The sequence below is a fragment of the Paroedura picta genome, chromosome 2 (genome assembly GCF_049243985.1).
Source record: "Paroedura picta isolate Pp20150507F chromosome 2, Ppicta_v3.0, whole genome shotgun sequence".
Lineage (NCBI taxonomy): Eukaryota > Metazoa > Chordata > Lepidosauria > Squamata > Gekkonidae > Paroedura > Paroedura picta.
This window is the reverse complement of record NC_135370.1, coordinates 91,755,806-91,769,667: the sequence shown is the minus strand read 5'-3', so window position 1 is coordinate 91,769,667 and position 13,862 is coordinate 91,755,806. Positions and strand designations below refer to the sequence as shown.

At 41.7% G+C, this 13,862-nt stretch overlaps 1 protein-coding gene and 1 long non-coding RNA gene across 3 annotated transcripts in view; one reads left to right on the top strand and one right to left on the bottom strand.

The window, feature by feature from the left end:
• OTOG (otogelin) overlaps positions 1 to 3,210 on the top strand; it is a 180,046-nt gene extending 176,836 nt beyond the window's left edge. For both annotated transcript variants that reach the window (XM_077321603.1, XM_077321602.1), the window contains 2 exons: positions 438 to 517; positions 632 to 3,210. In XM_077321603.1, coding sequence (XP_077177718.1) covers positions 438 to 517; positions 632 to 832 — 281 coding nt within the window. In that variant the 3' untranslated portion in view covers positions 833 to 3,210. The remainder of the gene's footprint in view (positions 1 to 437; positions 518 to 631) is intronic.
• LOC143829960 (uncharacterized) overlaps positions 1 to 13,862 on the bottom strand; it is a 103,259-nt gene that overhangs the window by 76,420 nt on the left and 12,977 nt on the right. The window lies entirely within an intron of this gene.

Genomic DNA, 13,862 nt, shown 5'->3' with positions numbered 1-13,862 from the left:
GAGTTCCTGGAGCTGCTGTACTGTAATCTCAATCTTGGCCTGGTGGCCATTTTTAAAGATCAAATGGCTTTGGTATCCATGGATGGTCCTTTGCCCACTGTTAGTTCTAGTTTGACCATGAGTTGTATTGAACTAAGGAGAATTAACAGTGCCATCCTAAGTGGTGTTTTAGCCTCCTAACATTAAAAAGGATGTAATTTTGACTAGGTTAACAGCATAAATAACTTTAAGCATAACTATGCAGCTTCTGATACATAAATGCTGTTGATTTTCTGAGATGTTACATGTTTTATCTGGTGTGGTTATAAGTAGGACAAAGGAGACTCTGCTCAGCCTTGCTGCTTATTGGGTGGAATATTGGTTTTAGCATACGCAGTTATGGTGACTTTTCTGCTTGAGTAAAACTGTGAACTACAGTTTCAATCTATTCTTTCCAGGCAAAGAAGATGGAAAATTCTGTAAAAAAGTCACTGTTAGGATGACAATACGTAAGAATGACTGCCGAAGTAACACACCAGTAAGTGAAGACATGACAGCTCATGGATACTGTTTTTACCATTGTTGAAATTTAGTCTTATGGCTTACTCAAAATAATTTATGCATGAAGTTTGTGTTTTTTTCTTTATTTCAGGTAAACATTGTTTCCTGTGATGGAAAGTGCCCTTCAGCCAGTATATATAATTATAACATCAATGCATATGCAAGATTCTGCAAATGCTGCAGAGAACTCGGACTGCATAGACGAAATGTGCAGCTATATTGTAGTAGCAACTCAACATGGGTCAGCTACACAATTCAAGAACCCACAGACTGTTCTTGCCAGTGGTCATGAAATGTTGCTAAAAGAAATCAGGAAATTGTTTTTTACTTCAAGAATTATAAAAAATAGCATTGACATCTCATCTTTTGAAAAATGCAGTTACCCAGAATTATAAACAGAGCTACAATTTAAGTATGTATCAGTCTCCTGAGTTCTGGTATGTTGTATTTAGGTCAACTTTCATTAACAATGATACATTTTTTTGAACGCAGCTCCACAAATAACTGTTTCTTTCAAGAATTCAGTGTTCCAAGTGTGAATTCATATAATACTAATGGCCAGTTTACAGGAATTTTTAACAGACAGATCATGGTAAGTGGTTTATTCGTGTGAGCAACATAATATGTGCGGAGATCATTCACATGATACCATGGCAGCAGCTATGATTAATAGGAAGTAAGTTTTCAAACTTCCTTGTTCAATAAAGTTGCTTTTACAGTATTATGAGTATTCCTTGTTTATATCTTATATTATGTGTATGAGTATACAAACCATCTGAACTATATTCAGATAAGAGGCTGACTGATATATGAATCAGCCTTTACAACTATTACACAGAATGGCTCTAGACCAACTGTTATTACTGTACTGGACTCTGAGTGTAATTAGTGCATCCTCATATGCTGCCAATTCATTGCTGAAAGGTAGGCCTTGCAGTGTAGGTCAAGATGCGCATTCAAAGGAACATCCATATCAGCTGTGTGTATGTGTGGAATGCTACTTCTGCACGCAGTTCATCTTTACTGGATCAGGATGCATGGTTTACTCTCAGTCCATATTTTTATAGTTAGACTTTTTATTACTTATTCTTCTTAATCAGTTGTTACAACAAAGTCCAAAGTTTTGCAGGATTGGAGCCTTGTTAACTTAATAAAGTTTAGTTTTTGTGATATGTGCCAACTTTCAAAAGGAAAGGGATTGACTTCAACATACACAGTGAGCAGGATGGTTTTGTATTGATTTCAGTTGTAGTCTAGTTCATTTGTTGTTCACAGCACTACTGCTTTCTTAAAACTTTTAAGTCTAGAATTTCCTACAGTACTGAATGTAAACCTTACAAAGAGAGCTATACGAAAAAAAAATTCAAGGCTGTTCAGTGTAAATCACACTAATAATACAAAAAAAGGCAAATTATAGACATTTTTATCAGGGACAAATTGTCAATATGTATGTATATACATATCCTGGTACAAAATATGATTTCCTACAGTGTTCTGTGGGGTTATGTGAAAACATATTTTGTAGGAAATATAAAAATTCTGTTTTGACATTATCCTGCTTAAATATTACAAATATCATATTGCACAAGTGACTTGTTCGTTTTTGTAAAGAGGGTGGTCACAAGCTAAAAAGCAGCACATATGAGGATGGGAGTGTCTCCCCCCCAAAACAAACAAACAAACAAACTGCTTTTGAAAATTGTGAGAATTTCAAAAACAATAGCTTGGAGGGGTACTACTAAAAAAAAACCGACTTGGAAATAAACACTGCTGTTCAAAACTGAGTAGCTTTCTAGATTGTTAATTATTTTGTATTTTAGATCAAAAGAAAAGATATTATATAAAACTTGTCAGACCTACAAAGACTCAATATTTTATTTGATCAAATATATTATTTGACTGAAGGTGCTGTTTGGCTAATTACATTTTATAAAACTAAGGCAAATAAAATTATATGGAGAAGCTTCCAAGTTTCATAGCTCTGCTTTAAAAAGTTTCATATAGCCACCTTGCAAATCTAATAGTTTTGAAGCAACCAGTGTCTAAGTTTGCAACATAGTACAGCTTCTTAAACAATTTATCAAAAAGTAAAATATTAAAATATTTAATATTTAATTAAAGTCATGGAATTTGCACAGTGAAATAATATGCAGGATACTGTTCCTTATGGATTCCATTACTAAACAAAAATACCCACCTGGAAGACTGCTGATACATTTTACCTAACTGTAATTGCTTGTAATCTGGTGCATTAATAATAAGCATCCTCTTATCCACAGATTCTGACCAATCTTCTGAGAATAAATGGAAGTACACAATAAATAAAAATTATTAAAGGAAAAGTCAAAATAATTGGTTTGCTAGGTTTTTTTTCTTACAACCTCTACATGTTATTCACTGTAATAAGAAGAAATGTTTATATTGATGCAGGTAGTTTTCTGATAGTGCTTAAAGTATTAAATGTAACGATACTTCTATACATCTGTACCCTTCATGTTCTGTACCCTTCTATACAGTTGTACCCTTCTGGTTGTGCAGCTCTTCACTTTTTGATATACAACTTTCCCATGCAGCAAATTTGTTTATTCCAAGGCATCTATTTTATTTTGTCTCAACAAATTTTACAATGTAAAAGTAATATTTTACACTGAATAATAAACATTAAAAACATCTTTGTTTTATTTGTCCTGTAAACATTAACAAGTGACTCTTTCACATGGTATTCATGTGGCATCTTTAACATCAGTGGCTTCTTTAACGTCAACAAACTTTGGTCTTATATGTGTAAGGCTTCTCGCTTCGGGGGGCGGGGAGGGAAGAAGGAGCCGCAGCCCGGCACCGGGCCGTGGCCCGCGGGTTGGGGACCACTGCTTTAGAGACTTTATGAGTTAGTTAAAAAAGATATTTCAAGAAAAGAGGTTTGAGTACTTGAAAGAGTGCACCAACCTTCTGGAAAATAGAGGAGTCAGAGAATATTAAAAGAAAGTGTACTAGAATGTTTGGGAAAACACTGGAACAAAAACCTCTCAACATAAAGATTTAAGACTCTGTGAAAAGCTTAAACTCTCATTAGACTGAAACATAAAAATTAAAGTCTGTGCATGCACTGTTTTTACCCCAGAGTTATCTATAGTGATTTAATGCAGACATTTCCAACCCCTGATTTGTAAATGTTGTCTCCAAGGGAGAGAAATGGGCATCATAGCTGTTTTCAGACTCCTCTATGTGGTAGTATTTTCACGAGTTACTGAACAAAATAAATCTGCCTTAGATAATACATTAATCTTCTTTTGTGCTCTTCTTCCTTTAATTTCCTAAAGAATTATAATGCTAACTGTATAGTATAATTCCTTACTGTAAGCAGCTGAAAATTAAACCACCTAGATACTGCAAAACTATATTTCCTGACAGCATTGTATCCTGAGTAATCCCCAGCATGCAAGATCATTTAACATTTGTTTCTCAGCTTTCTTCTACTTGACTGTGGGATGGGGGAAGGGAATGGTGACATGTTCTAATTTTTTGGCTTGGCTATATTGTAACACTTTTAAATCCTCTGTCAACAGTGGCGTGGTGTTGCATTCATTTTTTTTTAATTGGGGGGGATAGGAAACCTTTCTGGGATCTATCTGTTATATAAATAAAAATGATGCAGCCCTATTTTTTTGCGATATGCTAATCCACCTTGGCTATGGTATAATTATCAAATGATTTCATGCTACCCTGGTGGCAGGCCCCTGAACACTTGCTGCCGAGCTCTTTTTAAATCCTCTTTGCACAGTCCCATTCATAAATTTGCTATGGCTTTTAAAGCAACATGGTTTGAAGTTTATACAGCAATATCAAATAAATCAGTGACAGCTCGACTATCACAAAGTATGTGGAACACATACCCGCTCAGGGGCACCTTGGTCCCTCCTTTCCCCCCTCTCAGACACACTCATACACAAACTCCTCCCCCCCCATTCATCCCCCCACCCTTACCTCTGGCTTTCCTGACCTCCTTCCTGGTCCGTCGTTCCTTCCTCAGACACACACCCAGACTCCTCCCTCCCACTTCAACCCAGACTCCTCCCTCCCAAATCCTCCCACCCAGACCCCTCCTCCCCCACCCAGACTGCTGCCTCCCTCCCACCCCCTCCCTAGACTCACCTTTGTGGCAGTGCTGGCATGGGTGGTTTCCATGCGGCCCTGTGACCACCCATGCCTTGGAAGAGGCCATCGCTGGGCAGCCAGGCTTCTGTATTGCTCTGCAACCATTCAGGCCTCAGTTAGGGCCAGTGCTGGGCCACTAGGCACCCATGCTGCCCTGCAAACACACAGGCCTCGTGCACTGGCCGGGGGGGGGGGGGGGGACTGCACTGCACTGCAATCTCACAGGCCTGCGGAAGGGACAGCACTGGGCTGCCAGGCCTCTGTGGTGCCCCATGACTGCCCACACAGGCCTCTAGCAGGGGCAGCGCTGGGCTGGGTGAGAAGTCCCTTCCAACCTGGGAACAAGGAGGCCTTTGAGCTGATGCCCTGGCCAATCAGGGCTTTTCTACAGCATTGTAGGCTCGAGGCAGCACATTAGTTTGGGAAAAGCAGAGGGGGTTATATCCACTCCAGGATATCACGGTAGGGTCACTCCAGATCTTTCATGCTTTTTGCAGATGAAATATTTAAATCGCCCAAAATCAAAATGGAAATCACATTCAGTGTAGACGGCAGAGACTGAATCGACCTGGGATTGGAATAAAAGCTCCATGCAGATTCAGCTCAGATCTCCAGAAATTGCCCATTCTGGAGTTCGCAACCGTAAGGGGGTGAGGAGGGCAGGTTTGTCCCTTCTGTGCAGCCAGCCCCTGTGTGGTTTGCTTGGTGCTCTTGGCTGAGGTACTGGGCCAGGATCCTTTCCTCTCGGACATCTATTGTTATCCCTTCTACTTCCTCTACTTCTTGGTCCTTTTTGGTTCTTTTACAATCATTGGTCCTGTCATTTACTTCTCTGTTGAATCACAGTCATAAAGGTTAAAAGTTCAAAGCATAATTCATTTATGGTACTTCTATGTGTTAAGAATATTTTATTTAGTAGTTTGCAGGTACTGGCAGGAATATCCTACACTTAAAATACACACTCACAAAACCCAGTGTCCTCTATGACATTACATTAGTTTTATGGATTTTATATAACTAACTCCCACACTACCATCATCCACCACAGTGAAAACTCAGTCAACTATTTAGGAACTGACAAAAAATGTTTGATCTTATCAAGGGTTAATACGAATAAAAGTGGAGTCTGTTTCAGCTTGCAGGTGTTTCTAATTAGCCTTTCTCATTGATAGTCTGTATCTTTTTCAAGGCCTGATATCAGAATGGGATAATTGGCTATGTGAAAAAAGGGGTACTCAGTTCTATAACTACATGGGAAGGGGGAGCCAGGAGCAAGCTGAATAATCTCTTGGAGGGCTCCAGTGAACAAGCACTCTGACTGGATTCCAAAGACTGCCTGATGCCAGAGAGCAAGAAACTGTAATTGGGCTGATCAGGGTGACATACACTAACTTTCAGTCCCATGGGACAGATGCATAAACTTCTAGTCTGGATGCTGCAATCTTGACTGGTGCATCCGTTAATGCCAAGTACTAAAGTGTCAGGAAGAAAAATGTAGCTATTGCTGTGTTTTTTGTTAATTCTAGAGATTGTATTGCATAGTAGTATTTTATTTGCTCAATAAATCTGTTTGTATTTTCCCAAAGGTTTTGGTCTTCTTGTGTGCATTTAGCATTCAGGGATCCATAAGTTTGAACATTACTTCCTAGTCTGGGAGGCAGCGGCTGAGAGGGACTCAGGTTTAGATTTCCTGACAGCTAGTCACCCCTGAAGTAAATTTACTACTGGTTAATTTCTCAAATATGCTATGTAGATACATTTCATTTCACCCCACCTTGGTCTTTAAGATGGAATAATATCTTCTACTGAGGTAAATATCTTCTACTGAGGTAAATAAAACAAGAACTTTATTACTTTTTTTGAAGGAAAAATCATATTTTGGTGTTTAAGAATTAACTATGCTTGTAACCATGTGGAGAGTTTACTTTAGAATATAACGTTTCTAAGAGACCCAGAAACAGCCAGTATGCCATATGAGAGTAGAACAGATATGTTTCCATGAGGTGTTCCCAACTTCAGTTAAAGAATCCAGGAGCTTATAAGACAGACTTCAGTCTGCCCTTAGCTTCCAACTCTCTAGGGCAGCAGCTGCGCAGTGCCACGCTGAGGGGGAGCCCCAGCCATGGTGGTCGCTGGAGAGCACCAAAGGTGAGCTGGTGGCAGAGTGGCAGGGCAGCCCCTGAGGCAGCAGCTGGGGAGGGGGATGAGGAGGAGCCGTGGCTTGGTACCGACTGATCTACGGACTGGGACCGGTCTCCGGACCGGGGGTTGGGGACCACTGATATACATCATTCCATTATTATTATCACTAATATCTGTTTCTTCCAAGTAGTCAGAATATATCTGATTATGGATTATTGCTACTACCATTAAAGGTTTTATTGAAGTCACTAGTAGATAAAGGTTTTATTGAAATCACTAGCAGCCCCCCCTTCTGCAGCAGTGGTGGTAACTCACCCAAGAACCAGTGGCATGCTGGCGGTGTCTCCGGTGGCATGAGCAGGGCCCATAGTGGAGCAGGCAGCTGCGGGGACTTGGATCAGGCAGGGTGGGGAGCTCCCCGCTGCTGCTGCCCTGGATCGCACAGGCTCAGCTCGAGGGGCAGGTGGATCATGATTGAGTGGGCTTGCCGTTGTTAGGGGAGCAGCTTCAGAGGCGGGAAGTGATTGCGTGGGGCTGGCAGCTCATCAGAGGCACAGGCAGAGCACTCTGCATGGTCCCCACCCCAGTTCCCGCGGCTTCCCTAGCATGCTTGGGCTAGTGTTGGGCATGGGGAGAGGCATGCCCCCAGTGTGCAGTGGCAGCCTGCAGCTTGTAGGATTGACAGGTGGGTTGTCAGCTGGTCATGTCCCATGGCAGTGGGCAGGCCAGGTTCTTGTTCTGGGCGGGCGAAATGGAATATTAGAGTGCGGTATCTGTGGGCAGGTGCTGCTGGGCCATTGGCATTGGGGCCAGGGTGTTCTGTGGCATGGGCGGAGTGGCAGATTGTTGCAGACGTGCTGGGTCGGGCAGCCAGAGGTGCATGTGAGCTGAGGGGAAAGCGGTCGGTGATGCAGGGCTAATTTGCTGGCCACACCCTGATTGGCACTATTCCAACTTGGACTCCCCAGACACCCCCAGGCCACTTTCACAAATATTAAGAGGAACTATGGATAAGATATATATATATGTTATCCAGTCATAAAAATCCTTGCTGGGCAAGGCTTGTTGCATGTCATGGTAACTGGAGTCCAGAGAGGTAAGTACTCTCATTGTAACTGCATTGGGAGGGGGATGCCTTCCCCAGCCCTGTTCCCAGCCCAGCAGAGTAGTCCACTGGGCCACTTCTAACATGGGAGCAGGTAGGGGGTGACAGAATGTAATGCCACATCCAGTGGGACTCTCGGAGTGATGTCACTTCTGGTGACATGTGGCTTCTGGGAGTGTGGCAGGGACATGTGGCTTGCTGACATCACTTCCAGAGTTTATCAAAGTCTGACAAATGTTTTAGGGTTTTTTCAACAGTAAAAACCTTGAGAAAGGCAGCTCTATGTAGAGTTAAGTTGTATACCTTCACTAGTGTATGCCCTTCCTGGCAATCTTACTAAACAGATGCCTGAAGAAACTATGAGATAGATTTACTCATAATCTGCCTGTAGGATTTCTAACCCTGTCTGAACAAATAGCAGTTAAATTATCCTTCTTAACTCTTCCAGTTCCCCTTCCCATCTCCCTCTCAGGGTTTAGAGAGCCCTGACTGGCTGCTTCAGACTTCTCCAGTATACAAAGTGGGTAAGAAAGACTTTGGTAAAAAAAAATAATTGGTCGCTCTACAATCTATTGATCACATAGTTTACAGTATCAGACTAAAATATGAGGACCTCGGATTTGAATCCCCACAGTGCTATGAAAGTTCACTAATGTCCGTCAGTCTCTTGCAAACGAAGCTGACCACAGACTGCCGGAGTATATCCAAAGAGATATATCAGCAGAGTGTGGAGGTTAAATACTTGTTTACCTAACTCAGAAATCATGGGGCTTTACGCACCAGGATCTTTGTAGCAAATTGGTCACTGAATGAAAAATTGCCATTTAAAATAGTGGAATTCGTCGTTATGCATACCTGCCTTTGTAGTGGAATCCAGTTGCGTTTTGTAGCGTTTCCCACAGGCTTCCGGTCTCGGCAAAAATCGCTAGAAAGGAAGCGCTATTGCCAAACTTGTCCCGCCCCTGGCCATCAAGCAGCCAATGGGCAGCCGTTAGCATGCTCCCAAACAGCCCCTTTCCCTTTAAGAAAGGTTTTTTTTAAAAAAAACAGACCCATTGCAACGAATCTGTGTTAATTCGTTGCAACGGAGAGACCCATCTAGCTGCCTAGTGTGTTTGAGCTGTCGTTTGATCGTTGCCACGCTCCCTCCGAGTGAAAAAAAAAAATCCCCCCCCCTCTCACGGGCCCGATTTTCGGCTGAATGAATATGTAAAAAATAAAGTGAAAATACATCAGCAAACGGGCTTCTCTGTTCTTTGTGCTTAGTGACTGAAGGGGAGGGACTGAAGACGGGGAAGCCTCTAAACTGAAAGAGGCTCGCTGGTGCGTTTATCCCCGCTCGCTCGGAGAAAAAAAAATGGCGATCGCTTCGCCGGAAGATCAGAGAAGAGAGCCAGGGGGAGGGACTTTGTAGAAACCACAACAATGTTAACGCACAGGTCTTTTTCGCTAGTGTTGCAGATTGGTTGCAGGAGTGTATCGCTTTCCGGAGGGTGAATCCACTTTTGGGGATTTCCCTGAAAGCGCTACAAGAAAGCGCGTTTTGCAGATTGGTTTCAGGTGTGTGGCAGATTGTCGATGACGTTGTGCATAACAGCAAATCAGTAGCGTTTTCAATTGGCAACCATTGTGCTATTTTGAAGGCATGCAAAAAGCCCCCATAAGTTGGATCAAATGGAGGATTTCAGCAGACAGAATAGATTTCTCTCCATGGAATACAACTTGTCCACCACTCTCACCATTCCAAGGTGTGTCCAGTTCAACAAGTTGGATGCAAAAAATAAAAAGTTGTATTCTAGCTATATCTAGAAAAACTGAGGACACTATTTCCACTGCTATTTTACCCAATACGCCAACACAGTCCGTCTGCTGTTGCAGATTCCTTCTCAGAAATCATGATCTAGCTGGCTGCAATTAATTGGAAACCTAGCCGAGTTATATGTTTACAAAGGAAAGCCTGAGACTTGTTCTCTCATTGCTCCCCCAGACTAGTTTGGTTAATATGTCATTTGAAGTTCAAATTAAAGTTTCAAAAACATTTGCAGCATAATGGTTGGTGCAAGACAGAGTTTAAGAAAATCCATTTAAGATGTGCTTTTAATATAGTGCATTAGTGTAAATCCTGTCTAGATTATTATTTTTAAAGGTGCCTGGGAAAAGAGTGGAAGTGATACCAGGTGCACATGCAGTGCCAAAGCTAGTGTTGTGTGTGTCTGAAATACAGGTTCATGGGCCCTCTTCTCTGTCATCAAATGCCAAATCCATCTATAGAGATTTAAATCGAAAACAAATCAGCCTAATGTTGTTTTTATACGTGTGCACCTTCTTTCTTTCTTTCTTTTTGAAAAGTATAGATAATAAACCTACTGCCTGGTGGAACTTTAAATCGACGCAAATACTATTTTCTCAGTGATTTGAAAATGAGTACAATAATTTCCAAACTAGATACTATTGAGATTACTGGAAGATTAATCTCCTGTCACTTCCAAATCACTTCTGTAATTTGTCTGACATCCTCTTTCTTCTGGTGATGAGTGTAGAGGACAGTACGTGTACCTGAGATGTGATAGTATGACATCAATGAATAATGTGCACAGGGAAACACATAAAGCATGTCATGGTTTTTCAACAGCAAAGTCCTCAAAGAAGCTTACAACATCTTACTAAAACCAGTAATTATATCTATTTTCCCCAATCTCCAATATATTAGTCCCCATTGCTTAGTGAATGTTTTAGTTTCTCCTCCCAGGATGAGAGAACCAAGCAGGAAGGAGATTGAACTGAAACATTTAATTGTTTGAGTGTGTGATACAATGTGATTACACAGTGATTGCACATGATACAATCGTTTATCCTTCTACTTAGATTAAACGTTCTGTCTGATTTAGGATCAAACATGAGCCAGAAGGAATGTAATTTAGGCCTGATCAATTGACTGTTTAGGCCATAACTAATTTGGCAGGGTGGGCTGATCATGATAGGGAGGAATAATTGGCAAGCACCATAAGACATCCAAAATGGCGGAGAAAGTGTTTGGACCGCCATATCACTGGCTGAGTGGTGTGGCATGGTTAGGAAGGAATGGTCCTTGGTGCAGAGTGCAGTTGATTGTGGCTGTGGAGCACATTAAGTGAGGAGCTGGGGTTGGGCACCTCTCTGCGCATTGTATACAGGTGATGATAAACAAATGTGGTAGAAGATGCTGGCAGTGTTTGGAGTTAGGGGTAGGTCTGCCTGAAAAGGCAGCCTCCAGCAGCCTATGTTAGCACAGCCCACCTATTCAAATACATTAGGATATTTAAATAGGACACAAATCAGTTTAATACATTGAATAGCAAGATGTTGTCTTGAGGCCAATGCATAATTTGCCACACATACTTATAATACTGGGTTGTGATTTGTGCTAAGACATCACCAGAGAAAGCCTTGACTTAGTTCAAAGTAGGTGATACACCATCTGGTATCTGAAGAAGTGTATGTGTACACAAAAGCTCATACCCAGAATGAAACTTTGGTCTTAAAGGTGCCACTGGACTCAAACTTTGTTATTGACATGCCGTGTCTATAAATGAGTGTTTTTTGAGTGACGTTGTTTCCATTATTCATGAGCTGAAGAAAATATTATTATTGCCAACTGAGGTGGTCTCATGCTTTTGAGTGCATGTATGTTTTAAAACCCCCTTCAAGGATCGCTGCCTTGTTGTGGCAAGGGGGCTTGCGTAGCTCAGTGAAGCTATGAGCTATGCCGTGCAGGGCCACCCAAGACGGACAGGTCATAGCTGAGAGCTCTGACAAAAGGTGATCCACTGGAGAAGGAAATGGCAAACCACTCCAGTATCTTTGCCATGAAAACTCTATGGACAGTTCCAATAGGCATAACGATATGACGCTGGAAGATGAGCCCCTCAGGTCGGAAGGTGTCCAATATGCTACTGGGGATGAGCAGACGGCTAGTACGAGTAGCGCCAGAATGAATGAAGCGGCTGGGCCAAAGCCGAAAGGACGCTCAGTTGTGGAAGTAACTGGTGGCGAAAAGACAGTCCGATGCTGTAAAGATTTTTATTCCATAGGAACCTGGAACGTCAGATCCATGAATCAAGGCAAGCTGGACGTGGTTAAACAAGAAATGAGAAGACTGAACATCGACATTTTAGGAATCAGTGAACTAAAATGGACAGGAATGGGTGAATTTAATTCAGATGACCATCAGGTATACTACTGTGGACAAGAATCTCGCAGAAGAAATGGAGTAGCCTTCATAATCAATAAGAGAGTAGGAAAAGCAGTCTTGGGATACAATCCCCAAAATGACAGAATGATCTCAGTTCGAATCCAAGGCAAACCATTCAACATCACAGTGATCCAGGTCTATGCCCCAACCACTGCTGCTGAAGAGGATGAAGTTGATCAGTTCTATGAAGCCCTACAACACCTTATAGAAGCAATGCCAAAAAATGATGTGCTTATCATCACGGGGGATTGGAATGCTAAAGTAGGAAGCCAAAAGATAACTGGGATAACAGGCAAGTTTGGCCTTGGAGTACAAAATGAAGCAGGGCACAGGCTGGTAGAATTTTGTCAAGAGAATACAATGGTCATAGCAAACACTCTTTTCCAACAACCCAAGAGACGACTCTACACATGGACATCACCAGACGGTCAACACAGAAATCAGATTGACTATGTACTCTGCAGCCAAAGATGGAAAAGTTCTATACAGGCAATAAAAACAAGACCAGGAGCTGATTGTGGTTCAGATCATGAGCTTCTTGTTGCAAAATTTAGGCTTAAATTGAAGAAAGTAGGGAAAAGCACTAGGCCACTCAGGTACGAACTAAATCATATCCCCGACGAATATACAGTAGAGGTGACAAATAGATTTAAGGAATTAGATCTGATAGACAGAGTGCCTGAAGAACTATGGACGGAGGTTCGCGACATTGTACAAGAGGTAGCAACTAAAACCATCCCAAAGAAAAAGAAATGCAAGAAATCAAAATGGCTGTCTGAGGAAGCTTTACAAATAGCTAAGGAGAGAAGGGAAGTGAAAGGCAAGGGAGAAAGAGAAAGATACACCCAATTGAATGCAGAATTCCAGAGAAAAGCTAGAAGAGATAAGAATGCCTTCTTAAATGAACAGTGCAAACAAATAGAAGAAAACAATAGAATGGGGAGGACCAGAGATCTTTTCAAGAAAATTGGAGATATGAAGAGAACGTTTCATGCAAAGATGGGTATGATAAGGGACCAAAATGGTAGGGACCTCACAGAAGCAGAAGAGATTAAGCAAAGGTGGCAAAATTATACAGAAGAACTATACAAGAGCGAGCTTAACATCCCTGATGACCACAGTGGGGTAGTTACTGACCTGGAGCCAGACATCCTGGAATGTGAAGTCAAATGGGCCTTAGGAAGTCTGAGCAACAATAAAGCTAGTGGTGGTGACAGCATTCCAGTTGAACTATTCAAAATCTTAAAGGACGATGCAGTAAAAGTGCTACACTCAATATGCCAGCAAATTTGGAAAACTCAGCAATGGCCACAGGATTGGAAAAGGTCAGTTTACATTCCAATCCCAAAGAAGGGCAATGCCAAAGAATGTTCAAACTACCGCACCATTGCACTCATTTCTCATGCTAGCAAAGTTATGCTCAAAATCCTACAAGCTAGGCTCCAGCAATATGTGGACCGAGAACTTCCAGAAGTACAGGCAGGATTTCGAAGAGGTAGAGGAACTAGAGATCAAATTGCCAACATACGCTGGATCATGGAAAAAGCTAGGGAGTTCCAGAAGAACATCTACTTCTGCTTCATTGACTATGCTAAAGCCTTTGATTGTGTGGAGCACAACAAATTGTGGCAAGTTCTTAAAGAGATGGGAATACCAGAGCATCTTATTTGTCTCTTGAGAAATTTATAT